Raw genomic sequence first — 27,181 nt, 5'->3', positions numbered from 1 at the left:
ACGCCCATAGACTTCACCTGAATAAGATTTATTCTTATTATTTTATGTATTTATTGAATATGAGATGAGAATTTAAATACTTTACTCACCGTATCTACTCTCAAGGAAATAGTTCGATGACCTGCCTTGTATCCCAGAGTATGATAATACCATGGAGATAAACGTCTGTTTTCACCGTAATACATTCTGATTCTCAAATCGTCTGTATATGACTGCATTCGTTACTACAAAAACGAATGCTCTGATCTAAAAGTCTGCTTCCACTTTGAATAAGTTTTGAATTCTGTCGCAAAATTTACCTATTTGCAATCAGTTTTTTTCCCCAGTTTTTTGTTTCCTTCTTCCTTTTTTTTCCTTAATCCGGATTTACTTGGATAGGCCTACTTGAAGATCGATTATCTGCTTGTCCGAGTCTTTTGTACCAAGTTTAATCCCATCCTAACAATCGAAGGCATTTAGACCTCTTATTTCTTCAAGTTGCCGTTTTCTTTGGAGCAGTAAACAAATTAGAATTGCACCTTTCGCCTATTTGTCTAAAAAAAAACCTACTTATTGATTTTCACAGAGACGAAAATAAAGACGTCACAATGAGTTCTATGAATTTAAAGCGCCGATTTGAAGAGTTGTCCCATCCTTTAACCTTTCAGCCATGCCGCTCTCTGTGAATGCACAGCGGGACCCATTCTGCACTTTTTCGAGACAGACAAGGAAGAATGCTTTGAATAACAAAATACAAAATGAGAGCAAAACAGCTAGATCAAACAAACCGAAATTTAAAAGGAAAAGGCGCCTTATTTTCTTAATTGCTTCGCCAAAGGGCCATTTTGAAGAAAAAGGTGTCGAACCAATGCCAATGGCACTCTGCATTTATACTGGAAGTCTTTTTTCTATTATTTTTTTTTCAGAAAGGGACAGTGAGACACGCTGGAAGGTAAGAACAGAAGATGAGTATAGAAAAAAACGAATGAGAGAAAAGACCTTATTTCTACATACGAATGACGATTAAACACGAAGATGGAGGAGAAAAGAAGATGAAGAAGATAGAGTAGGATCCTGAAGAAGAAAAAGAGAAGAGGAGGAAGAAGGAGAAGAAGAAAAAAGAAGAAAGAAGAAGAGGAGGAGGAAGGAGAAGAAGAAAAAAGAAGAAGAAAAAGAATGACAAAAAGATGAAGAATGAAAAGTGGAAAAGAATTAAGAAGATGAAGCAAAAAGGGGAGAAGAAAGGGATGGACAAGAAGAGGAAAGAAAAAGAGAAGAGGGAGACTGAGGAGTGGAGAATATGATAGGAGGAAGGTAAACAGGACAATAACAATATTTTTGAAAGTTATAAAGAGAAGAAGTATTATTAGCAAGAATGAGGTGTGGGAGGAGGTGGTAATTATATAGAAAAAAAAGAGGATAAAAGAAAAATAAGGAGAAAAGAGAGAAGGAAGAAAAGGAAGAGAAGACAATGAAGAACCCGGACTGGTGTTCATGAAAGTAGTCATCACTGACTAAATTATGAGCTTTGACAATATCAGTGAAATCCTTGGTTTTGATTGGATGATAAGTTATGGTCATATCTGACATTTTAGTCAGTGCTGAATACTTTCATAAAACACCGCCAGAACCTTATGGATTAAACCCCCATTCCACAGAGAACAAGACCGCTGAAAGACCTTTAAAAGATTCTGGTTGATCTTTCAGAGGTCTCTCAGTGAACCTACAATGGTCTTTGAGGTCTTTCACGAGTCCTGACCAATCTTTCAGTGGTCTTCGTGGGCTCCCAAACTTTTTGAAACGGTTCAAAACAGTCTTACAACGGTCTAACAGGAAAATGGTCTTTCAGTGGTCTTTCGATGAACTTTCAAAGGTCTTAATAGTCTTTCACTGATCTTTCGGCAGTCTCTCAAGATTTTTGTAGAGATCACTGTAAGACTCATGAGAGATCATTGAAAGACAAGGGAAAGTCCATGGAAAGAATTCTGAAAGATCCCTTGTTTCATACTAGATCCCTGAAAGACCATTGAAAGATCTTTATAGGACTACTCTAAGACCAGTAAGGCAAGAAATATCCATCAGTCTTTCAGAGTTCTTTGAGGGGTCTTTTTGAGCCATTCCACAGAGATGATAAATTTCAGTGATCTTGAAGACCGCTGTAAGACCTCACCAATTTTAAGTCTTTCAGTGGTCTTGCAATGGTCTCCATTCTGTGGAATGGAGTTGGTCCAAGCTGATGTAGTGATATGAATAACAGGTGCAGGCATAGCGTTTCGTTAGATTTTTCGTCCATAGCAGCACCACTTCATGATATATTACCTCCAACTGTGAAAGGAAAGTCTAACAAACCTAAACAATCCTTCTGTTGGACGAAAGAGGCTCAAAGAGCATTTGATGAGTTGAAAGTAAGACTGGCAAATGTTCCAGTGTTGAAATACCCAGATTTTTCAAGGCCATTTATTTTAGAGATTGATGCCTCTTTGAAGGGACTAGGTGCATGTTTGTTACAAGAAGATAATCAAGGTGCCCCACATCCCATAGCTTATGCAAGTCGAGGATTGAGAGGGGCTGAGAAGAATTATCCCGATTACAGTTCCTTTAAACTTGAACTCCTCGCATTGAAATGGGCAGTTGTTGATAAGTTTCGCGACTATTTGATCGGAGGTTCGTTCACGGTTCTGACAGATAATAACCCGCTTGCCCATATTCACACTGCTAAGTTAGATGCTTGCGCAATGAGATGGGTTGCCCAGTTAGCAGCGTTTAATTTTGATATTAAGTTTCGTTCTGGTAAGAATAACAAATGTGCGGATGCCTTGAGCAGGTATCCCGAACATTTCTGTGCAGTAGAAGTAGAGCAGGTAATGTGTGCAGTACTTGGTACCACAGGAACAGGTATTACTAGAGCTGAACCTTGTGTTGCAGCTGTGAATCAAGGAACTTGTAACATTCCTCCAGACAAATCTTCTCCAGGGATTTTCCCATCTCTATCTCCAAGTCAGGTGACAGCATTACAAAGGTCAGACCCCGTCCTTAAGTATGTTTGGAAACGTTGGGATAAAGGCTTAGAGCCAACAGATGTAGTTAGTGGTATCAGAGAGCCACCAGAAGTTAGACGATGGTTGTGGCAGTGGTCAAGGATTGTTGAGAAGGATGGCGTTCTCTGTAGGCATGTAAATGATCCTATACACGGTGAAATCTTTCAGTACTTACTACCAGAGTGTCTTCGTGTAAGGGTTTTAGAAGGAGCCCATGATGGTTGGGGTCATCAAGGGGTCACTAGGACCTTTTCTCTTCTTAGAAGGCGTGTTTATTGGCCAAGGATGTCAGCATCAGTGCATAAGCATGTTAGTAATTGCACACGGTGTGTAATAGCTAAGGCCTCCCAACCACGCACCAGAACGCCAATGAGACATCTAATAGCTTTTCGACCACTAGAGGTAGTGGCAATTGACTTTGTGAAAATTGATAAAGGACTAGGCGGTGTAGAAGATGTGTTGGTAATCACTGATGTGTATACCAAATTTACCCAAGCAGTGGCTTGTAGGGACCAACATGCTGTAACAGTTGCAAAGGTACTTAGAGATCATTGGTTTACAAAGTTTGGTATTCCTAACAGAATACACAGTGACCAAGGCAGAAATTTTGAAGGGGGGTGGTTAAGGAGCTTTGCAAATTGTATGGGATAAGAAAGACTCACACGTCCCCATATCATCCAGAAGGAAATGGTCAAACAGAAAGATTTAATCGTACATTATTTGGATTGATTAAATCCTTAGATCCCAAGGCAAGGCATAGGTGGCCAGATATGTTGTCTCATTCATGCAACCATGTGCCAGTATGCCTATACATTGAAGAAAAAAAAATGCATATCAATTTGTAATTGTCAAAAAAAAAAGAGAAGAAAAAATTCCTGAAATTTATTGATCAACATTATTTGTTTGCATGTTTGACTTCACCATTATTCCATTTTGAAGTTATAGGAAGCAGTGTCTATATTTGAAGTTGAAGCTTTGTAATGTTGGGAAAAAAAAGAAAAAAAAAGTCACTCAGTTTTTCACTATTCCAAACATTTATGGATTAATAGATTACTTTTCTAATTTTACAACAACACAAAAAGAGGTCATAACACCTGTGAAAAATAATCAAACCATGCTACAATATTGAAAGTGTATGTACTATTAAATATTGTAGATTATTATGAATCATATTTCTTGTAATCTCCAGGAGGAGATTATTATAAAGTAGGGAGAATTGTAGTGATATGAATAACAGGTGCAGGCATAACTCTTGGAAATAGAGCCTGAAGTGAATGATGGAAAGTTACAGGTCAGCCTGTATTGTGCCTGCACCTGTATGCCTGCACCTTGTAGGCAAGGTGCTTAGAATGAATAGAAACAATTTTTGGTTTGGTTGCTAGGGCGTGTCCTGCATGAACAGGACCATTGATACATGTATTATTGAGAGAGTAGACAACATTTTTACCATGCTAAGAAACCTGGCAGTTGACTCTTCATGCTCTTCAACCTTGTACATGTACATGTAGTTTGTCTGAGAGCTGAGTATTTGTGAATTCTGAAGACCATTAAAAGTTAAAAGCTGAATAAAGTGAATATCCAAATGATTTTCTGCTTTCTACACCTGCATCGTTATTTTGTACCCTGTATGTTTCACTGATGTTACTGGCACAACAACGAAACCAACTCCAAACCGACCATTGAAAATGGTGTAATAACTTTGATTGGTCTGGAGTCGCTAAATTGGTGTGCCGACTGTAGCATTATTGAAGAGATACATTACTAGTTTATCTCTATGGTTTCCTATAGTGCCCATACACAGAACATCATCCAATTCACCTCAACAAAATAATTGAAAAATAAAATAAGCACAAGTTTTAATAATATATTCAAGCTTTTATTGAATGATTATCTTCTTGCATCATTCTTCATTTGACATTGAAGGCAAAAATCATATTAGACAATTTTTGAAGACATTTCTCATTGACAATGATAGCAAAAATTATATGAAAACAATATTTGAAGACATTGATTCCAGTGCAATTACAGACAGGCAAGATGTGGCAGTGCATTCAACAAAGAGCATGTACATTAATGTATATCAAGAATAAAGAAGAATAACATCATAATTGTAGCACTACTGGAATGGTATTATGATTCTTAGCACTGTTTGAATGAAGATAATGAGCTTTGTGAGACATTTCTTATTTTTGAGCATGCGCCATGAGCACCCAGCAGAGGCGGATACAGGCACCATGCAAGAACCCATCATCATGATCATGTATCGATCGCATTGTAAGAAAAATTTGTAATGTTTTGAAGTATACTTAAAACTTGAATTGTCTGATAAAAGGCAAGAGAGGGTAGCATTTAAAAAGTTTACATCTAAAAATATTCCCTCTAAATTAATGTGTCATTAATTTCACAAATCAGAATCTATGGACGTTCATAAAACCATAAGCTGGTTTACAACTTTAATTTAATACCCAAGTCTCTATTTAAATAACTGACAACTTTTCAAAAATATATCAGTAAAACCATACATTATTATACATTTCTCCACAAATAATCTTCTCTAGAACATTCATATGGTAATGATGTTGACTTGTGAGTTGCTTGCAATAACATTTTACACAGTACATTTAAGTGTTAACTAGGATATTATATATACTTCATGAATTTGGGCCCTGATTTTTCTAATACAAAAAAAGAAAACAATTCTTGCAATTTCACATTGAGATTTTTAAAGTCAAAATATGGCATGAATTTGGCACCTCACAAATTAAAGAGAAATTCCAGTAGTTGCAGTAAACACTGATTTCATGAGAAAGTCTGTAAAACAAGGCTTAATTGTCAGTATATCGAGGATCTAGATATGGTACAGTTACATTAACTGAACTTTGTGAAATCTTGAAATCTACGCTGAAAAATGTTCACACCGAAGTTCCCCAACACAGATAAGCGCACGTGGGACAATGTATAGTTATCGCTTAGAGCGTCGGGCCCGACGCTCTACCCTATCCAATCCTGTGCTTATTTGCTGATTTCTCAGCAATTACACAATTTCTTCCAGAATCCTTTGGCACATGCGTTTTATTTATACAAACAGACACTTTGGTGGTCATTTCATTGGATTCTGTACAAACTCATTTTGATATCGTTACCAAAAATAGCATTTACCTTTAAATCAGAGAGAGAAGGGGGCAAAACAGACTTCATTTTAGGTATAAATGGGGGACACAATTACAATTTATCAATAATACATATTTGAAAAAAAAGTCATAGAAATAAATAATGCATAAGAAACATGATCAAAACCATGACATGAAGCTATTTCAGAAACAACAGAATATATTGCCAAGAATAAAAACAAAATGTTGTTCTTCATAATGAATGACAAATATTGAGAAACCAAAGCCAAAGAAAACTGATTTTTTTTTAATGAATACTTAACCAGAATTGCAGCATGCAAAGAACTAGCAACTTAACAATATTGGTACCTTTCAAGATACTATTCAAAACGATAATACTTTGCCTAGTAAGCTCACTAAAAATTTTCTGCAGATTGACAATCAGTATAAATTTGAGTGAACAGGATACACAAATATGTGTTGGCATACTTATATGTCACTGATAAGGTCAGTGCATTGTTAGCATCTTAAAGAGCAAGTTCACCCTGACGGTATTAAGTTGGTTGTAAGAAAAGCAGAAAAAATAAAAAAAATGAGGGAAATGGTAAAAAAAAGAAATCCATCAACCATGGAGTTACGTTTTTTTTTAAACACTGTTGAGAAGAACACAGGCCACAGTTTGTATCCATGCCAGATGAATATACAGTGCAGTGTTGTAGTCAAGGCTCAAACCTCCAAGGCCGAGGCCAAGGCCAAGGCTTTAATACCCAAGGCCAAGGCTTCAATAACCAAGGCTGAGGCCAAGGCATGGAAACCCAAGGCCAAGGCCAAGGCCTGAAAACCTCAAGGCTAAGGCCAAGGCCAAGGCATTTTCAAATTTTCAATATATGTAACATAATGGGACAACAATTCTTAGGCGGCAGACATGACGCACAAGACAAAGTGTATAAAAGGTGTGAGCGAGTGAAAATTTTGACCCTTGTACATAAATGAAAATAATTTCATGATAGATTTAGACATATGTTACTAAAATAATGATCCTTTGTTCATTCAATTATTTTTCTAGGCGATTTACATTGCATTGATTATTATTACCAAAGTGATCTGATCCTGCCATCCTGGCATGACCAATCTCAACATATGTCTTTCTCTACTCCCTGAGACAGGAGAGGCAGAACGTATTTTTGTTTGGGGGAGGGGTCAAAGCTAAAAAATAGCATTTAGTGCAAACAGATATTTTCAAATGAGATTAACAACTGCATGAAGAAGTTGTGTGTTTTGTAGAATTTCAGTTCAGCAAAGCCTTTTTAGGTGATTTCTAATTGATATTACAGATATTTTGACTTAGGCTTTACTTTTCTGCAAGAAAGCATAGCGAGCAAGCGGTTTTGAAAAAAACAAATCAATTCTGAAGTTGTAAAACTTGATTTTTGGTCAATTATTGCGATAATCACTGTTAAAAGCTAGGGCAGCCTTGCGAGATGTTGCCAGCACAAATCACAAGCTCAAACTTCTGGACATTTCGTGTAATAAGAAATGAAAATGAAATATTCTGAGCTGTTATTGTAATCATGAAAAAGATGTGCATCTTACTAAAGAATTGAGCGTGAGCTTAAATTTTTAGTGACCAGAAAGGAAGCTGTTCTTGACTACATTCAGTGACTCATAAATAGGATACTTATTTCACCAATCAAATTATGCGAGCGCTAAGCGCGAGCTCCAAAATTTACAAATTTGATAATTCCAACCTGAAAACTGGACATTCTTAGCGTTTTTTGTGTGTGAACAGGAACAGAAAGAGAACCTTACTTTAAATAATTTATGCGTCCGAGCGCGATCCAAAAATTTGGTGATTTTGTAACCTAAAATGTATCATGTTTTACTATAAAAAAATGTATTTCTTTTTTAAAAAGGGCATATATAATTTGGGAAAAAAGGTATTTTTGATTTTGGAAAATAAGCATTTTTTTCCTACAGAGAATTTTCCGGGGGGGGGGGGGGGCAAGAGAGCACAAAGCACAAGTTGAAATGTTCAAATGCTGACCTGAAAACGAGTCATTTTTAGGAATCTTGTCAGTTTTGTTTGTTTATTTCCGTGAAACTAGTGAAATGAAATTCACTGTCAAACCATATGATTAAAAATAAGTAGCTTTTCTTTATTATTTTGTTTTGTCAATCTGAGACACTAGACCCAAAACAAAATATAAACAATTCAATTAGATGTACTGTCAATCAACATATTAACCGATTTTGCAGTATTTTCTGCCAAACCAGCCCCCCCCCTTCTCCTCTCTATCTCTCTTCCCATTCCTCTTTCTTGCCTGTTTAATAAATAACAGGACCCCCCCCCCCCCCCCGAAAATAAGAGCGAGACAAGAAGTTCCACCACCAAGAATAAATTTTAAAAAGAAATTGATATCATTTTCTGAACATATTGTCACAATATATCACAAAATTAGCTTTTCTAATAGTATAAGGGTGAAAAATTGTGCTCGCTTCAATCGCTTTCAACTTTTTGGGGCAGAAATTTTGCTCTAGATGCCATGCTTAGCCTCTCAAAATTTTGGCTCATCATGCCATTGACATATCCTATTTGGAAATGACAAAATTAAAGATTGTGTTCAAGTTTACAAAATCTTTTCAGATAATCATTAAGACTTAAAACATTCTTGTTGGTCAAAGAAAATAATACAAGGAAAATCCTAATGGAATAGAAATCAACCTTGTTATCATTCTTTAGAGTTAGCTATTTTTAAAGTCTGAAAATTGTCGAAATTGCAGTCGGATCTGTTACAATTATTCCTGTCATAAAATCACTATAATCTTTATCATAATCATTATTATCATTATTATTAATATTGTCATTATCATCATTGGTCATGATATTACCAATAAATAATGTTATTTTCATCACTTCTCTTTGTTATATAATTATGTGATGATAATTCTTGATAATGGTGATAATCACAATTGATGGCCCTGCTAGTATATTACTACTACAGCTGCTACTACTGCTGACTGGTAGTATTGACCATTTGTGTCATTAGATATACAGAACAATTCAAACATTTATACTTACTTTTAAAAAAGCAAATAAAAGTAAAAAATACAAAATGCCTTGAAAAAGCCTTGAAAATGCCTTGAAATTTCAAGGCTCGAAATCCTCAAGGCCAAGGCCAAGGCCCTCTTAAGGCCAAGGCTTGAATGTTCAAGGCCAAGGCTTTGAAAAAGTAGGCCTTAAGGCGCCTTAAGGCCAAGGCCGAGCATCAAGGCACTACAACACTGATACAGTGCATCCCAGAAAAAAGGAAACAAGGATTTCCACATCTTTTTTCTTCAAAGGCAAATTCATGAGATTTAATTTACGCCATCATACAATTCAATTATTCCTCTACATATTGATACCTATTGTGTGACAAACACTTCACGCATTGATGAGCAAGACAAGTTTGAAATTTTAAAATCAAAATCAGATTGCGCGGAAATATTGGACAAGATTGGTTTGTGATATGACAACCATGCTAATTCAACGATTGACTCATTAGCATTTCCTTTGTATTCTTTAAGTTTCTCTCACTGATCCCTGAAATGAGAGTCGATTTAGATTCTGACAAGAGTTTCTGCGCAAATTATTTCTGATAGGCCTCAATATTCATTGTTTGTACCCTGTCATGCGTAAATGATTTGCTAAGCTGTTGGTCTCAAATTAAACGTGAGATTTCACTCTTACCATAAGTATAGAATTCATTATCATAGTAAAACATGTTTAATAATTGTGAAATTTATTTCTGAAAACGGGTTTCCTTTTTTGTGAGACGCACTGTATATGCACCTTACTGCAGATTTGTGTTTCCAAGGATTTTTCAAACAATATCAATTTTATGAATATCATAATGTACTGATTTACAAATCTTCCAAACAAGTTCATGCACTTAAAACAGAGCACTTTATTATAAAAAATCATTGATGTTCAATGCTTGAATGCTTTTACAAGAATAAAAAAGTACTGCATCTACTCATTAAAACACATATTTTAAATCAATACTGAATTCATCTTGTGGATCTAACTAGATCATCTTTCTCAATCATATAATTTTCATTCATGTAAGTTTTTAGAAGAACTGCATTTTTTCATCAATTAAGTACAAGTAAAATGTAAATGTTAAATCTTTGGTTTTACTGTTTCAACAAACAAAATCTACATCCGATCAATGACCAATTAATAGTCCTGTTTTTTGGGTCTAACTTCCCAGAATAAGGAAAGGCTGAGCAGGGTAATAAAAAATGCCAGTAAAGTGATAGGTTTCCCAATAACCCAGTTGGAAGATGTAGCTTACAAAGCAGTCTTGGATAAGCTACATAGTATCATCAGAGACGATGTGTGTTTTTGGTGTGGAGCTTTTGTAATGTGTTCATTAGTATGGTATGGTGTGGATGGGTTTTTGTGTTTTTGTAGTGTGATGTGTTGTGATTGTTCAATGTCGAACCGGGGCCCATGGATGTGTTGGACCGGCACCGTGCTTGGGGCGTTTCCCCCCTCCGCACCAGGTAAAGTTCCAGTGCAGCTGCCCTTGCAACGTATCATATTGTTTTGGGTTAGCATTAGGTCACTGTGTAATTTTTGCTTTGTATATCATTTAATGCCATTGTTCTTTGTACACCAACAGCCGGAATATGATTTTTATGCCAATGTAATTTCTTTTTATTTTGAGCATGACAATAAATTTTGAATATCTGAATATATCTGTTAAATGAGCCTTTGTTGGATCATTTTTTGGTCTCAGTTTTCAATAATTTTAGTACATTTTTATACATACAAGTAACTTATGTAATGTACATCAATCTAAAAGTTTATCTATTTTAAAAAACACAATGAATACGTGCAAATAAAACCAGAGAAAAGGAGGCATATCAACAACCACACAAGATCTTGAAAGCCGAAGTCCTCCTACAGAGAACATGTGTACGTTATAATCTTGTAATGATAATTGTTTTAAAAGTAACAAATACTCATATTTTCTAGAAAAGAAAAAGAACAGTGTGTATGAATTGGAACATGAAAAAATCTCACATTATATTATGCTTGCCTTATAAATGCATTGTGCATTTGAGTAACGGTATATTTTTCATACTTCATAATTGGTTTTAAAGAATGGTTCAAAGTTCAAACATAGTTAAACTATTCAGTTTAACTACTGCACTTCTGTGAGATTAGCATGTCAGATGATACTTTTGCATCATTCACATTATTTATTGAATCTTTTGCCAGGCTTTAAAGGTCCAAATCATGCAATTTGACAATGATTTTTTTAATATACACGATGGCAGACAGCCAGGAAGACTATTATTTCAACAGAATATTTGAATTAAAATCTGGTTTTAGCTATATTAGTTGTCAATCTTCTTAATCAGAATGGCAGTGAAAATTGCCGGTAACCTGACTGGTGAGCGCATTGTTCTTGAAATGTTATCTCTGCACAGCTTAGGCACTGAACTATAGTTGAATTCGATTAGAATTCAGTAATACATGTGATATCATTTACACTTGAAAGCAAAATAAGCTATAAAAAAAAAGTAACCTTTAAATAACAAAAATATAATTCTTGTTTACAAAGTTTACTAGCTCTTAACCCACTGGGGGAAAATAGTAACTGTTAGAAATCCACACTAGTTTTGGCAATGAGGCTTAGCTAACGTTCACGTAGGTTTCATACTTAGTCTCTATTCAGCCTCTTGATGTTTATATGAAACATCAGACACAGAACCCTGTACTGTCTTATATGATAAGAAATATTTTAATAATAAATATGCCTTGTATTATCTAGAGGCTACATTTACCTGTAATGTCTTATATGATAAGAAATATTTTAATAATAAATATACCTTGTATTATCTAGAGGCTACATTTCTATAATATAACCCCCTCATAAAAAGTTCCGCAACTCAAGTTTGAGTGCTAATAAATTTCTTAGTGTGCCATCATCATATGTAAAAGTGGTATCATTGGAAAGTATGATTATTCCTCTTTACGATCATGATAAATATGCAGCAATGCAAAAAATGAAATGTTGCAAAATTCGTTGCCATGTCATGTTTGAGTTCTGCAACTCAAACTGCAAGTTTGAGTGCTAATAAATTTCTTAATGTGCCATCATCATGTGTAAAAGTGATATCTTTAGAAAGCATGATTATCCTTCTTTACAATCATGTGTCGTTTGTAATGCTAGTGTTATCATGAAATACACAGACATGATAATACGCAGCAATGTTAGACATGAAATGTTGCAAAATGCGTCGTTTGCAATAGCGAATTTACAATTGTTTCGAGGATGGACCGAGTGCATTCACTGTCACCTGCATGGTGGAAATTCTATAGAAATGGAGACTCTTGTTGGAAATCAATGCATTTTGCAACATTTCACTTCTGACTTTTCTCAATGTTCAGGGTGATTGCATATTCCATGATTACATAATCACAGCAAATGGCATGTCATTGTAAAGAAGAATAATTCAGCTTTCCAACGAAACCAGTTTATCTTTCAAACTTCATTAACCAAAAAGATATCATCCCAAAACTGAGTTGCAAAACTTTTTTTGAGGGGTTTATATGCAGTGAATTAGGTCTCGAACTCAGGAAATAATTTTGCATAACAAATCTGATTGGCATTTTGGTCATAAGAGAAAATATCTCAACTACAAAGTTCTGCACCTTTTGTGCAGCAGCTTGTGATACAATACAAAGAGAACTATCCCCTAAAACTGATCTAAAAATAATTCATTTTCATTTACAGTACTGTATTTTACTTGAGTTGTTAATGTAACACTGACATTGTACTGAACACATTGAAATTGGTACAATAAAGAAATTGGATAAACATTCAATGATATTATCATGTTAGCATAGCACCATCTTCTAAAATTACAAGATGGATTTTCAAAATTTAACAGTATCAAAATTAATCTTTGCAAGATCAAAAATATATGGCTATCAAACTTTAAAACACTTTATTTAAAAAATAAATCTGACATTTTCATATTTAAAAGAAGATGTAAAAAGCTTTACAACACATTACTAAATTAAATAAGATTCATAAAAAGACAATTGCACTTAAAAGTAAAAGAAGCAAAACATTAACCCATAAATGATGTAAACATAATACCATTCTTTAAGAGTAAACAGTAAACTTGAAATAAGATACTTCTTGGTAAAAGTATTTGGATCTCTTGCTTACAAAGTTAAGTTAGACTGCAACTTTCTTCCTGATTTTGTCTGGTTGGCTTGCTTGTCTAATTATACCATATTGATTAATTAAACTATTATATATCAAATTGAGGGTAAATTCTAATTTGGTACATACTTTGTTTAAACAGCGATTGCACCTAAGTTTACTTTCCCTTCCATGCAAGGGATTGAATCCAGGGCCCTGTTGCATAAAAGTTTTTATTATGGTAACTTTGCAATCCAATGGTAGCTACCATAGAAACAATGCTCATCAACCAATCAAAATCAAGGATTCCATGAAAGTTTCAATATGATGGCAAAGTTACTGAATAGTAACTTTTATGCAAAGGGGCCCAGGCAAGTTCCAATTTGTGTTCTTCATTATTATACAGTGCGTATCAAAAAAAGTTTACATTTAGAAAAAATCCTGTAAAATTATACATTTGTAATATCCTTAAGATTTTTCCACATGTTAGCATTGGTACAGATCCATGTAAGCAAATGACGATATAACTGTCAAAAAATATTTCTGCTTGAGTGAGCACCACTTACTTTTGAAAAGTGAGTGAAAAATTATTTGCGCAGAACTTTGAAATAGTTATGCGAAATAAAGTAGAACTTAATCATGAAGAACACATGGAATTTAGCTTGTAAAATTGATTTGAAGATATATTTTACCTTTTTAAAACTTGTTTTACTTGTTTTCTTGCCCAAAACACTTCAAAGTGTGCAATGCACCCCACCCCACTCCCCCACACACCGAGGCCATTGTGACGATATTTGCTTTACACTGAGCTGTGATTTACATGAAATGATTTAGGCTTGATTTTTATTTTGATAATCATTGTCAAGCTTGGGAAAAGTGTGGAAAAACAAGTATTAAATGTAAAATGAAATGTTACCCCACTTTAAATGATAAAAACTTAGTGAAAACATGCTGGAGATGTATGATATAAACTTTTGTTCAGATTCAATTATGACTTCAGATCCAGTTGGCACAAAAATGGAAAAGGTTGTGATTACCAAGTGTTAAAATTTCAATTTGGGTGGCAAAATTGTTACAAAATGCTTGAATGTATCCATTTTATTACAATTGACTAAAAGTGCAAGAGAAAATGTATGAGAAATGTTTGACAGGGTAAGTTTGATTTCGCCCTTTCCCTTGACACAGCGTGAAAATGAGCATTTCTGCGCAAACAGATTTCTGCGACCTTTACGAAAAAAAAGACAGTGCTCACTCAAGTGTAGCATTCTGTCAAAACATTTACTTTCATTGGATACATGAGACCCAAACCCAAGATTATATGTGAAAAATTACCCACATGTTGTATATTTTTTAATTCCCAGGGCTTTTTCAAAGTGTAAACTTTTTTTGATACGCACTGTATGTATGCACACAAGTTGCACTATTAGATCAATCAACATCAGTGTACTGAACACAATGCATCATTTACCCATTCCTCTTCAAAAGTTTTGACAAACCTCATTTAACCTTAAAAGTTTTCCTGGGATATGACATCACTTGTAATTTTACTGATTTATCCGTATTCTCCCCTGCACCATTCCTGTTAGAGAGAGGACGCCTCTTGTTGCCACATAAATGATGATCAGACATACGCATGGGCTGTGATACTGTAAGAGTATGACAAGCCATCTCCTCTCATTCATTCCTTCTGTTTCTCCTGCACAAGGTGGTTCACCTTCGGAGGCCAACGCTCATCTTTGATGCAATAATTCCAGACGATATGATTTATCAAAGTCAGGCTACACGGCATCAGCCCCATGCAACCTGCAAAGATGAATGCCATCTGATAGCTGTTGGTCTGGTCTAAAATGTACCCTGTGATGGAAAGACAGACACAGAGAGAGAGATGGGGGATATGATCAAGCAACAACTCAACTACAGCTATGAACCAGCATAAGAGTTACTGGAGGGCAACACAAAATTTTGACCTCATTACAGCCAAAATCAACTCTAAAATTCCCCCAAATTGAGCTTTTTGGGGCAACCATCTTTTCTTTAGTTGCCCAAGATCTGTGATAATCAATATTCAAGAGTAATTATAATATTATCAATAGTCTAAATATAGCAGAACACTGATCTGCCTTTACCATGTAACTGCTTGATGCACACAAGAAAGAAGCCCTTCAAATTGAATAAATACATAAATTCAGGTATAACTATTGTTTCCTCATTTGGCATTTCATATACCTGTCATTTGAAAGCTATGCTGAAATACTGATGACTTCTACTGTTCACAAGTCTTCTAATATAGCTACACCTAGCTGAAATATCTACAAGCAACACAACACTGAATATACTGATGAGGTTGAATAATTTGAATGGATATTATGTTGATAAAAGTTGTTAAAAAGAGAAAAGAATTATTTGAACAAGAATAACCTTCATGACTTATGTCCACTAGCTTTATCAAAATCAAATATTTGGATTATATCAATAAACCGAGTAGGGTAAACATAAAGCTGTACATGATCATTATTTGTATGGAAGGAATTGTTCCGGGTTCTGATCCACAGTAACATCTACATTTCAAATTGTTTTTGTGCAACATTAAAGGAGAATGAAACCATTGGAACAAGATAGCTTGTGTGAAAACAGAAAAATCAAAGAAACAGATCAACAAAAGTTTGAGAAAAATCGGACAAATAATGAGAAAGTTATGAGCAATTGAATATTGCGATCACTATTGCTATGGAGATAGCAAATTGGCAATAGGACAAAGATGTGTGATGTCACTTGTGAACAACTCTCCCCATTACTTTAGTATATATTTCACTTGAATTGCCTCTTTTATCACATCTATCCATAGATCATGGGTTCTTTCTACATGAGGGCATGTAATACATATTTTTTAAGAATACATCATGGATAAAGAGTTTGTATCATCATAAGAAAAAGCAAAAAGAGACATTTTGAGGGTATTTTATAGTCCACCAAAGGGAAAGTTGTTCATCAGTGACATCAGACATCCTTGACGCATTGGCAATGGGAGGATCTCCATAGCATTAGTGATTGCAATATTAAAATGCTCATAACTTTTTCATTATTTGTCCGATTTTTCTCAAACTTTCTTTATTCTTATTCTTTGATTTTTCTGTTTCTACACAAGCCTATTTGTTCCAAAGGTTTCATTCCCCTTTAAGTATTCAATGATTTAGAAGCTGATGACCTCCTGAGCCAAAGCCAAAATGTACTGAATATATATTTGTACAACATTATTGAGAATTTGAAATACTGTATTCAGGGTCATTGCAGCACAGCAAAGGAGTTTCTGACATTCTTACCTGACACAGTTGAGCTGGTCATAATCCCGATGCAAACCGTTAAAAGCACCATTCCAATCCCACCAGGAAACCGATGCTTTGGAACCATATGATGAACCAGAACAATCTGAAGAGGAATGTATATACCAGACCCAATGCCAACACCCGACGCACAGGCAACCATCACAGCATAGCTATCAGTACTTGGAACAACGAAGACGGATGCTGCTGAAAGGCCATATGCGAAAGCTGACAAAAAGACCTGATGCACGCGCCCTGTGTTGAGAAGCATTCCGTGCGTTGCCCGTGCAATCATGTTTGTCAGTCCAACGATAGAGACTAAGGACGCTGCCTCAATCTTGGGGATGCCTTTCTGAACAGCGCAGGATACAGCATGAGCCAGAAAGGTCCCAAACACAGCACCTCCTGTTGATGATATTGGTAGGTAACAGGCAAATATGCGATTTTCCCATAAGAGAGATAGTCCTGTAGATTGCACGCACGATGTCTTCACACCCTTGCCAACGATCGAGGCATGTCGACTCATCCGACGGACCATCGTAAGGCGCTGAGTGGATGCATTCGGTTCGACGCCATTGATTTCATCATATGGCTCTGCAATCTCCTCTTCAGGTTCATCTAATTCCTTAAAATCCACCACTTGAATTTTGTCCTCCTGTCCTTTCACTCCTCCGCATTCTATCACAATTCCATCATCACTGTCATCATCATCACGGGAAGACAGATCCACTGCATATGTCACGACATCATTGTGATTCAGCTCTGCCTCTGAAACGAGCTGTCTCAGACCAATCTGTTCTGTTTCTGTCAGCTTCATATGCCCCTGCTTGTCCGTCTTTTTGGAATGCCTTGTCATCATCAGTGCCAGTGGTACTAGGTGAAGCTGCATCCCCCCTACGATCATCATAGCACCCCTCCAGGAGTATTGGTCAACCAGGAGCTGAAAGATGATTGGCCATACTACCATGCCGATTCCACATCCAGATGATGCTACTCCATTCAAGAGGGTATAATTCCTCTTAAAGTTTTGAGAAATGCAGACTAAACAGCCAGAATATGCCATGCTGCTACCAAGACCTAGGCATAAAAATAAAACAAAATGTTTACAAACAAGAAGTTGAAATATCTCCCGATGCGCAACTTTTTCTATTGGAAATTTGAGACCTTCACCATTGGGGGGGGGGTGAACCACACAAAATGAAAACTACTGTGATTAATATGCCTGACTCCAGAATACCTCAATCCCATGATCAGATTGGATTCCAGTAACGTTATTCCCACTTTTGTGTTTTGGCAAAACAAGTGACAGCAGCACTAAGAACATTCTATCTGAAAGTGAATGGCTTGGTATTCACTTTCATTGTAGTTATCTCACAATATACTGACAATCAGATTCAAAACTTATATCAATGAAATTTAATGACAAATTAATTTTTTTTTTCAAAATCCATGAAAATTCATATTTTGTTGCTCGAAAAAGACATGAAATGAAATACTCTGAATATTTGCTTTGCCCAATTGATCGTGAGCCCAGCAGCCACTGTGCAGTCCCAGATCGACGAAGCTCTATCCCTTTAATCGTTGAACACCAAACTGGATAGCAGCAACTCCTATCTTTTAACATCTTTTGGTTTGACACGGCCAGGATTCGAACTCCCAACCTCCCGGTTGTGAGATGGACGCTCTACCAACTGAGCCAACAAACACACAGGTATTAACTCTGGTAGTGCGACTGACAAGTCATATTTTCATCAGTTTCATCTTCCGTGAAGAATGTCCGTGGTTGCCATTGTTTGATGCATGCTTTTTTGGTACAAGCGATCTCAGTGTAGTTGATCCACTGAGCTAAATGGAGAGATTTCTCTCAATTTAGCTCAAGGTCCCAATTCATAAAGACTTGATAAAATAATGATAACTGCATAATTTCAACAAGTGGAATGCCTCTGGCCGTCTCACCTGCATCACGCGATTCAACATAGCAGCAGTGCTGACTTTGAAAACTACTATAACTCACACAAGATGTTCAGTGATACTTGGTTACTCTTATTTCCACGTTTTATGAATTAGACCAATACACTTACAGAGATAGGATGGTAATTCAACAAATACCCCCAATGCGGCAAAAGTTCATTGATCTCACATGACCTTTGACCTTGATCATGTGACCTGAAACTTGCACAGGATATTCAGTGATACTTGATTACTCTTATGTCCAAGTTTCAAAAGTCAGGTCAATAAACTTGCAAAGTTATGATGGTAATTCAACAGATACCCCCATTATGGCCAAAGTTCATTGACCTTTGACCTTGGTCATGTGACCTAAAATGCGCACAGGATGTTCAGTGATACTTAATTACTCTTATGTCCAAGTTTTATGAACTAGACCAACATACTTCCAAAGTTATGATGGTAATTCAACAAATACTCCCAATTCGGCCAAAGTTCATTGACCCTAAATGACCTTTGACCTTGATCATGTGACCTGAAACTTGCACAGGATGTTCAGTGATACTTGATTACTATTATGTCCAAGTTTCATGAATCAGATCCAAAAACTTTTAAAGTTTTGATTGTAATTCAACAGATACCCCCAAATTGGCCAAAGTTCATTGACCCTAAATGACCTTTGACCTTGGTCATATGACGTGAAACTCATGCAGGATGTTTGGTGATACTTGATTAACCTTATGTCCAAGTTTAATGAACTAGGTCCATATATTTTCTAAGTTATGATGACATTTCAAAAACTTAACCTTAGGTTAAGATTTGATGTTGACGCCGCCGTTGGAAAAGCGGCGCCTATAGTCTCACTCTGCTATGCAGGTGAGACAATAAAAACTCTGTCAATCTGATTTAGTGTTTTCAGTTACTTTTAACTGTAGACTTGTCAGCTAAGTATAGTGTATAACACATTTTATGAAATGGGCCCCTGATCATGACTCTGCAGTAATCAAATTATATTGCAAGCAGTACTGTTATTGTAATGCATCTCAATGTATTATCATAAAAACTCAAGATGAAATAAAAACTCTGTAATGAAAGAATGTTCATGAATTTCATTAGAGAGTTTTTATTTCATCTTGACATTATATCTATGTAGTTTCACGTATTGGCTTTATACAGTGAAAACAAACCCAAAGCTGCCTATCAAATCATTATTCAAAATTACTCAAATTTTTTACATTCCCTACGCATCCTCAGCCAGCAACGTCTATCTGAGGATGCGCCCTCTTATTATGATTGATCTGATCATTGTCATTTACTCCTGATTAAGACATAGGGTACATAAAATATTTGACTACCTTTAATTAATACACATTATTCATATAGGCCTATTTCTCAAGATATGACATTATTTTCAATAAATCTTTAAAATGATTCAAAATAAAAAACATATATGCACACACACAGAAAAATGTTTGAGAAAGTGAAGTTACATATATTTAAATGGCATTGATAATATTCTTGACTCTAGCCTATGAGTGAAAAATCTTGGATATAAGACAGATGTAGGCCTACCAATGATTCCAGGAATATTGTTATTCATACTTGTGTTTTTAAAAAGAATGCAATAGTCCTACTTGCTAATGATAATTTTAAGAAGATGTATAAGTTGTAAATTTAGAAGCTAAAAATCTATTGTTTTATCACCATGGTTCACATAAAAAAAAAATTTGTTAGGAGAATGTGAAGGTAAGTCTCAAACATGCACCTAAAATGTAAACATTTCCTATATCCATCAAAACCTTGGGTACACAGGAAACATTTAATCTGTTTTATTGAGCTTTTAAACTTTACACTGATTTTGAATGACAATATTCAAACCATGTTCTGGCCTCATAAGTTAAAAAAAGTAACCTGAGATACAAATCACATTACAAATTACACAAACTGACAGATAGTCTTACCAGATAGGAATGGAATAGTAATGAAGAGTATGGTTATGTTGTGAGCATATGAAGCAGCAACAAAGCCAGAAGCTGAAAGGATAGCACCGGCAACCATTACACCACAAACACCAAAATGTCTGACGAGTGCACCGGCCAGAGGAGCTTGATAGCAGATATGAGTGGAGAAAGGAGAGATACAATTTGTTTCATAAATGGAATCATTAAAACAATGTTGATTGTTAAAAGAACAAAGCAAAAAAAAATAAAATAAGTTCTCAAGAAAGTTCCTTTCGATGTGATGAATCTACACAATCACACCAGCCAATCACAATCACCCTGATAGTAAAATATTGTATGATGTCCATGAAACGTCCCAAAAATATCAAATTTGAACTGCAAGAAATTCATAAAAGACTTCAAATTCAAACATGGAGAGCTATCGTAGGAAACCATCCTCACATCGACGCACCAAAACTCAACCAAAGTTGAATCGATCAGAATTACAAAATGAAACAGTTGATACTCTATCAAATTTTGTAATAATATAATAATATGTCCATTTATATAGCGCAGTTACTATGTGCATATACTCAACTGCGCTTTGATACTTGGTATCATATTATCCTGGCTGTAGCTGAGCCGCCATATTAATAGGCGCTAAAGCGTTCAAGGAAAAATCCTACCAGGTACCCATTCACCTCACCTGGGTCGAGTGCAGCACAATGTGGATAAATTTCTTGCTGAAGGAAATTACGCCATGGCTGGGATTCGAACCCACGACCCTCTGTTTCAAAGTCCGGAGACTAATCCACTGGGCCCTCAACCCAATGGAACGACCCAGGATACCCAAACACTTACATGTAGCAAGAAGAATGGTCAACACAGATGTAGCAAGCCAGCTTATCAAGGCGGCTTGCTCTTCAAACTCCCTCTTCCACTCTCCATAGAACACCCCCATGGAGGTGGACAATCCGTGTGTGAATCCTTGGGCCAAAAGGTTGCAGACCACCACCATGGTCCCACTCAGAGTAAGCTTCATGACAATTCTCTGGGTTGTCACCTATGGTCAATCATCTGAAACCGTCTGCTAGATTGTATTCCAGACACGCAAGATGATCCACCTGCATATATAAGAAATAGTTGTGAATGATTTTTTGCTTGAAGGCTGATTTATTGATTATTCACTGATTTTATTTGCAAAGTCACCATAAACCTTACAATTAATTTCAAATATCTGAGAATAAACTCAGTTGACTTGAACAGGATAAGTCACAAAAGCTTGAAAGCTTATTTCCTGTGAGGCCAACATACTTTGAAAAGGACCCAATTAAATGAAAACGAGGAAACATTTAACCAGAAAGACTAGATTGGTTGAAAAATATGATATAAAAGATGGATCATAAAACAAAGTATTATTAATAAAGATAGCACCAGTCTTATTAAAATAAAAGATAATTTACCAGACGGAGTATTGAGTGGGAGTGTGTGGTTTATTAACAACACGGCCAAGAGGCCGGATAATCGGATATCTGCGCACTGTACAATGTAGCGACAATGCATTCATAATCAACACATTGGCGCGACTCATTTTTCCTTCATATTATCTTCTCCCTCAATATCTAAACTATCCAATCATAGTAACAAAAACAACTCTTCTAAATCTAACATAACACAATTCTATGTATCACCAACTAATCCTTTAACAAATCAAAAATTGTTAAGCAAATCTCATTTGTTTTACTTTCTCTTTACAGCATAAGATATTAAATTGCCTTTCAACACTTTAAATCATCTACAAACTAAAAACCGATCAAATGTTTTTCAACATACAAATCATTACTACTTGCATATAACTTGCATATAAAAAAATCCCATTAAACTTCAGCAATCATCCAAAAATACACATTACAAATCCTCACTATTATTAAGTAGTTTTAACAAACACATAAGTCATTTAACATTTTATCTTAATCTCCTTAATATACTGTACATTCAAAAATGGTGAATGAGGTAAGTCTGCTAAAATAATAAAACACAGCAATAAAATACAATGACACTCTAAAAAGATCTAAAAAGATCACCACATCACCTGAAGCACTGGCAGCACCTGACACAGCACAACCCTCTCCAGGACAGCGTGTACGCTTTTTTGGGAGAGTACTTCAAGGTTCAACTCTTTCTCCTCAATGTTCTCCTGGTTCTGGTTCATGGATATCATTTTCTTCCTCTTTTTGCAAAATATGTTTTTTCACCCTTTTTTTATTCAATTTCTGAACATTTAGATTTCTGAATTATTATTATGAACAATTTACCTTTTCTGGCTACAACTATGCATTTCTTTATTTTTAATTTTCACCAGATTTTCCTCCAGTCCTCCTCCCTCTATGTTGTTTGATAGGAACACAAATACAAATTACAAGGACACTAAGAACAAGAAGAATATGCATCGAACCTAGAAGTAGAACTGATCGCTACAGGAACAGCCCAGTCCCCTTCTTTACGAGACTTTTAAACTCCCATGGACTGTGAAGAACTATGTCTATATACCTTTGTTTTATTGTAGCTTCTCTTAAACTGTAACTGACTTTTGAAAGATTTTTCTTATTGTTAATTTCTGCAGTAATCAACTTTCTCTTCCGAAAAATCACTGGCTAATCATGTTATAACCCACTTCACATTCATATTTATATTTTTGTTCAGATCATATTACTTCCACGTCCTCTTATTTTTAACCTAAATTCCTTTTGAGATAATTCATTCATTACTCCGATTCCTTCAACTATTATTATTACCATCAACACAGTGTTTATTTCGAATCATTATCTAGCATATCGAGAACAATCCCAACCCAAATTACTGTTTCATCTATAATGTTTATACATGTTTTCCTCCTTCAATTTCACCCAAATAGCTTTATTTTTTTTTCTTTTCTACAAAGCAAGTATTATTTCATACAATCCACTCTTCAAAGTTCAACCTACATGTATTGTTATTCATTCAAAATTGGTTAAATATATATTTATGTTAAAATGTGCATTATGTTAAAGGTATATACATTTAGTCTACTCCTAACCTTTCCCCATTCCTGTATTTGACATTACTTCTCCCTCTGTATACTTTTCTTTTTGTATCCCCTTTCCAGTATTATACTGTAACGATCCCGCAACAAGGATCGTGACGTAAACAATCAGCCCTGCGCATGACTATTGTTTACTCATTATTCATAGCTGTCGCGAGAACTCATTCAGCCGTGAGTATTATGTCTTTCGGTTATTATTAGAAATTACTTGTGATTTCATATTCCAAAATGATTAATGTATTAGCTAGTTTGTAAATGAGGCCTGAGTTTTTAATGAAGAAATGTTAGGAGATAAGTTGATTTGCAGTTTTTATGATCGAATTGGTGTAGATATAGATTGAATAATTCATCGCTGGCTGTGTTTATGAACGTACATAATTCGCATAAGAGCACAGCCGGCGTATTTGCATAAGTGCGGATGAGCGTTTGGAATGCACAGTACGTCCGATCGCAGCGCTGGTCGATTTTGATAGATTTTTGACTATTTCATATCTTTTTGATTATTGATATGAATTGTTCTGTATATATTTCAGTGCAAAAAGATATATCCTTTTGGAAATGTATCGACTTATTGAATGTTTTGTAGTAATAAACGAGAAATTGTGAATAAACTGGCTTCGATAAAGCACAGTTCGAGTTCTCTGTACATTATACGCTGCGCGTAGACGTGTGTGTGCTATCCAAACCCGCTCGGCGCACCGTTTTCACCTACGTCCGCAATTTGTCCATATAAATAAGATACGTTTAGTCGCCGGGGCTGGCACAAACAACGGAAATCTGACTGCGGAAGGCTTGCCACGGGGAAGACTTGGAAAACTTGGAAAGGTAAACAGACGCAGGAAACAAGCCTATAGCCAAGGCATATAGACGCTGGAAACCTCGATATGAATTAAGTCCCTATATTGACCTGTATGTTTGAATATGAGAATTCCCCAATAGAGGTCCAGATTAATAAAAGTATAGATCTTGCTATGATATAAATTTTCTTAATAATTATTTTGGGCGAGCGACCTGAAGTAAATAGTCTAGGAATCAATCTCTTCGTATATATCGACGCCGGAATTAACAGACGTGGAAACGAATGTCGAGACTGGGAAGCTGGAAATAGAAGTTTTTCTCTTAAGCTAGACGCCGGTTATAGATCTGGAAAATTCTTATACTTGGATGCCCGAAATAAAAGTTTAATAATTAGCCCTTATTTCTCTGATAACAAAAATATCTTAGAGCTTATCTAAATATTAGACATTGTTTACCTGTAACAGTGGCGAGTAAAGTACATGTATATATATATTTATGTAATTTGAATAATAAAGTGCACCATTTTTCTTTTTGCCATTGAAACTAAAATCTGAGTCACAAACCCCTGTGTCTTAATTTCTTTGCTGTGTACCCCCATAGTCATATATTTTGACGAAACGACCCTTAATTGCAAATAAACTATAGCGAGCCGCTCTAGCATTTTCTTCCACTCTTATTATAATTATCTTGGAAACTGCATGCTCGGAAAATATTGAGATAGACAAAAATGGAAATAGAGAAAAGCTCAGGTGATCCACCACAGACTGAACACCATCCTGACGTAGAGGTCGGAATGGAAGAAATAAGCGAGAGCGGCGGCTGCTACAATACTTTAGTATACTTTGTTTTTTTTTAGTTTCGCTTGTTTGTTTACTAAAATTTTACTATGTACAAATTCATGTAATTCAGCCTTTAACTGCTAATTGAATTTTTATCACAATAAATACCATTTATCTATCTATCTCTTCTAATTCTTCTTCTCCACCTCTTTCTCCACTTCTATTTCTCCTCCTCCACTACTCTTCTTCTTCTCCTCCTCCATATTTCTTCCTCTCATTCTCAATCATGTTTGTTTTTATCATCCTCATGGTCATGCATCATCTTCTCCGATCTCCTCCTTTATTTTTGGTACTTTTAATATGTTAATTACCATCAAACTAGTCTGCACTCTAACTCTACGAAACTCCGAGAGAGAGAAAAGAACACAGGTCAGACCTGGCGGTCGACGGTCGACGGTCCGGCCCGCTCAGCTCAGCAGACTGGTGGCAGCTCCAGCTCATTGCGAGAGTTGACGACTGTCGACTGTCTTGCGCAGGTTGCGGTCTGTATGCCCGGTCTGTGTGACTGTGAATAATGTGAGTGATGTTATTGTACTGTCAGTAGTACTGATGGCAGTTCCGACTGGTCATGTCGATGGGTCCATATATAAGACCACAAGAATTCCAAATGTAACCTTTCAAAATTTGAAGTAATTTTCAAAATTGATTTTATAAGGAAAATTCACAAAAATGTGCAGCCGACGTCGTCGTTGCCGAAGACTGTCTTGACTATGGCACGCCAAATGGGCCGCGCCTGAGCTGACGTCATAATTCTCCGTCACAATTCAGGCATATTTTTATTTGAAAAAAAAAAATGTATACCTCTATGTCACACTTCTCCGAGCTCGTAATGATTTTGTGAATAACACTCGTGGTTATTCAAATCTTCACAAAACTCCCAGAAGAGGCCAGCAAGTCGCTCACTTGTGTTATTAACGGGTTACAACCCCCCCTCCAAAAAAAACCTGCCATACTAATCAACATGAAGATGGAAGTGTGGCTCTTCGAGGTACTTTCAAGCACTGGCGTAAATCCCGGGGAGATAGGGGGATATATATCCCCCACAATTTTCGAGGAGGGGGGATGGCCTATACAAACACCCCCCACTTTTTTACGAAAGAAATGAAGAAAAAACCACAAGAGATTATTTTATTGGTGAAATTACACCGCTTAACAAATAAAACAATATTATTGAATCACAAAATGCAAATAAAGAGCCAGTTCACCGGGGGGGGGGGTCTTATTTTTATTTGGCAACCAGTCAATTTGAATATTTTCGCCATAGTATATATCATATTATTAACGTTTGTTTTCTTAAAATGGAAAAAAGTAAAATTCAAATATTTCTTTTTCCTTTATTTTTTCTTTTTCTTTTCTATGCTTTTTTTTATTTCTTTTTTATTTATTTTTTTTTAGGATACTAGGATTTAAAGTCGAGTAGGTGTGTCTCACCATTTCCAAACGAAATAGCCTTCTTATGTCCTTATTATAACATTGAAGAGAAACCCCGTTTCTTCCAATTCATCAATGTTGGGGTCTTTGGGAAGGGAATAAGATGGAATGTTATTTTTTTTAATGTAATCTCTAATAAAACTATTAAACCATCATGGGTAAAAAGATATTGGAGGGGTATTTTCCATACGGACATACAGTGGCGTATCTACGGGGGGCATAGGGGCACATGCCCCCCTCCCCCATCGGCTGACCAAAAAAAAACGGGGATAAGGAGAAAAGAGTAAGAAAGGAAGAGAAACGTAGTGGGGAAAAAGAAAATAATTTTATATTATAATTATGTTATGTTACATTACATAAGAAACATTTTTATCATAATACTTTATGAAACATAATTTGCCCAGGGCCTACGTCTTCATTGTTCCTGGTGCTCGCATTTTTGGTTTAACGAGATTTATTGAATTGAATTGAATTGAAGGTTTTATTATC

The 27,181-nt window shown here is 35.7% G+C and overlaps 1 protein-coding gene across 3 annotated transcripts; it reads right to left on the bottom strand.

The window, feature by feature from the left end:
* Positions 1 to 14,780: 14,780 nt before the first annotated feature.
* LOC121411443 (monocarboxylate transporter 6-like) lies at positions 14,781 to 25,970 on the bottom strand. Of its 3 annotated transcripts, none has more exons than XM_041604182.1 (5): positions 25,638 to 25,970; positions 21,404 to 21,666; positions 20,564 to 20,707; positions 16,656 to 17,732; positions 14,781 to 15,189 (listed from the first exon to the last, which is right to left on the bottom strand). In XM_041604182.1, the coding sequence occupies exons 2-5, from the start codon at positions 21,582 to 21,584 to the stop codon at positions 15,014 to 15,016; spliced, it is 1,578 nt and encodes a 525-aa protein (XP_041460116.1). In that variant the 5' UTR covers positions 21,585 to 21,666; positions 25,638 to 25,970; the 3' UTR covers positions 14,781 to 15,013. The 3 variants fall into 3 exon arrangements, with proteins under 3 accessions (XP_041460116.1, XP_041460117.1, XP_041460115.1); XM_041604181.1 differs by having other exon boundaries at positions 14,783 to 15,189; positions 25,573 to 25,970; XM_041604183.1 differs by lacking the exon at positions 20,564 to 20,707 and having other exon boundaries at positions 25,573 to 25,970.
* Between the last annotated feature and the right edge of the window lie 1,211 nt (positions 25,971 to 27,181).

Source organism: Lytechinus variegatus, chromosome 3 (genome assembly GCF_018143015.1).
Source record: "Lytechinus variegatus isolate NC3 chromosome 3, Lvar_3.0, whole genome shotgun sequence".
Classification (NCBI taxonomy): domain Eukaryota; kingdom Metazoa; phylum Echinodermata; class Echinoidea; order Temnopleuroida; family Toxopneustidae; genus Lytechinus; species Lytechinus variegatus.
The sequence above is the reverse complement of the archived record's forward strand: the minus strand, read 5'-3'. Positions and strand labels throughout refer to the sequence as shown.

Bases quoted from the DNA above. Each gene is read 5' to 3' on its own strand.
- LOC121411443 (XM_041604182.1), bottom strand. From the start codon at position 21,584: ATGAAGCTTACTCTGAGTGGGACCATGGTGGTGGTCTGCAACCTTTTG. The intron at 20,708-21,403 runs GTAAGTGTTTGG...TCTGCTATCAAG, and splicing joins GACCATTCTTCTTGCTACAT to CTCCTCTGGCCGGTGCACTC. The intron at 17,733-20,563 runs GTAAGACTATCT...TTTTATGCCTAG, and splicing joins TACTATTCCATTCCTATCTG to GTCTTGGTAGCAGCATGGCA.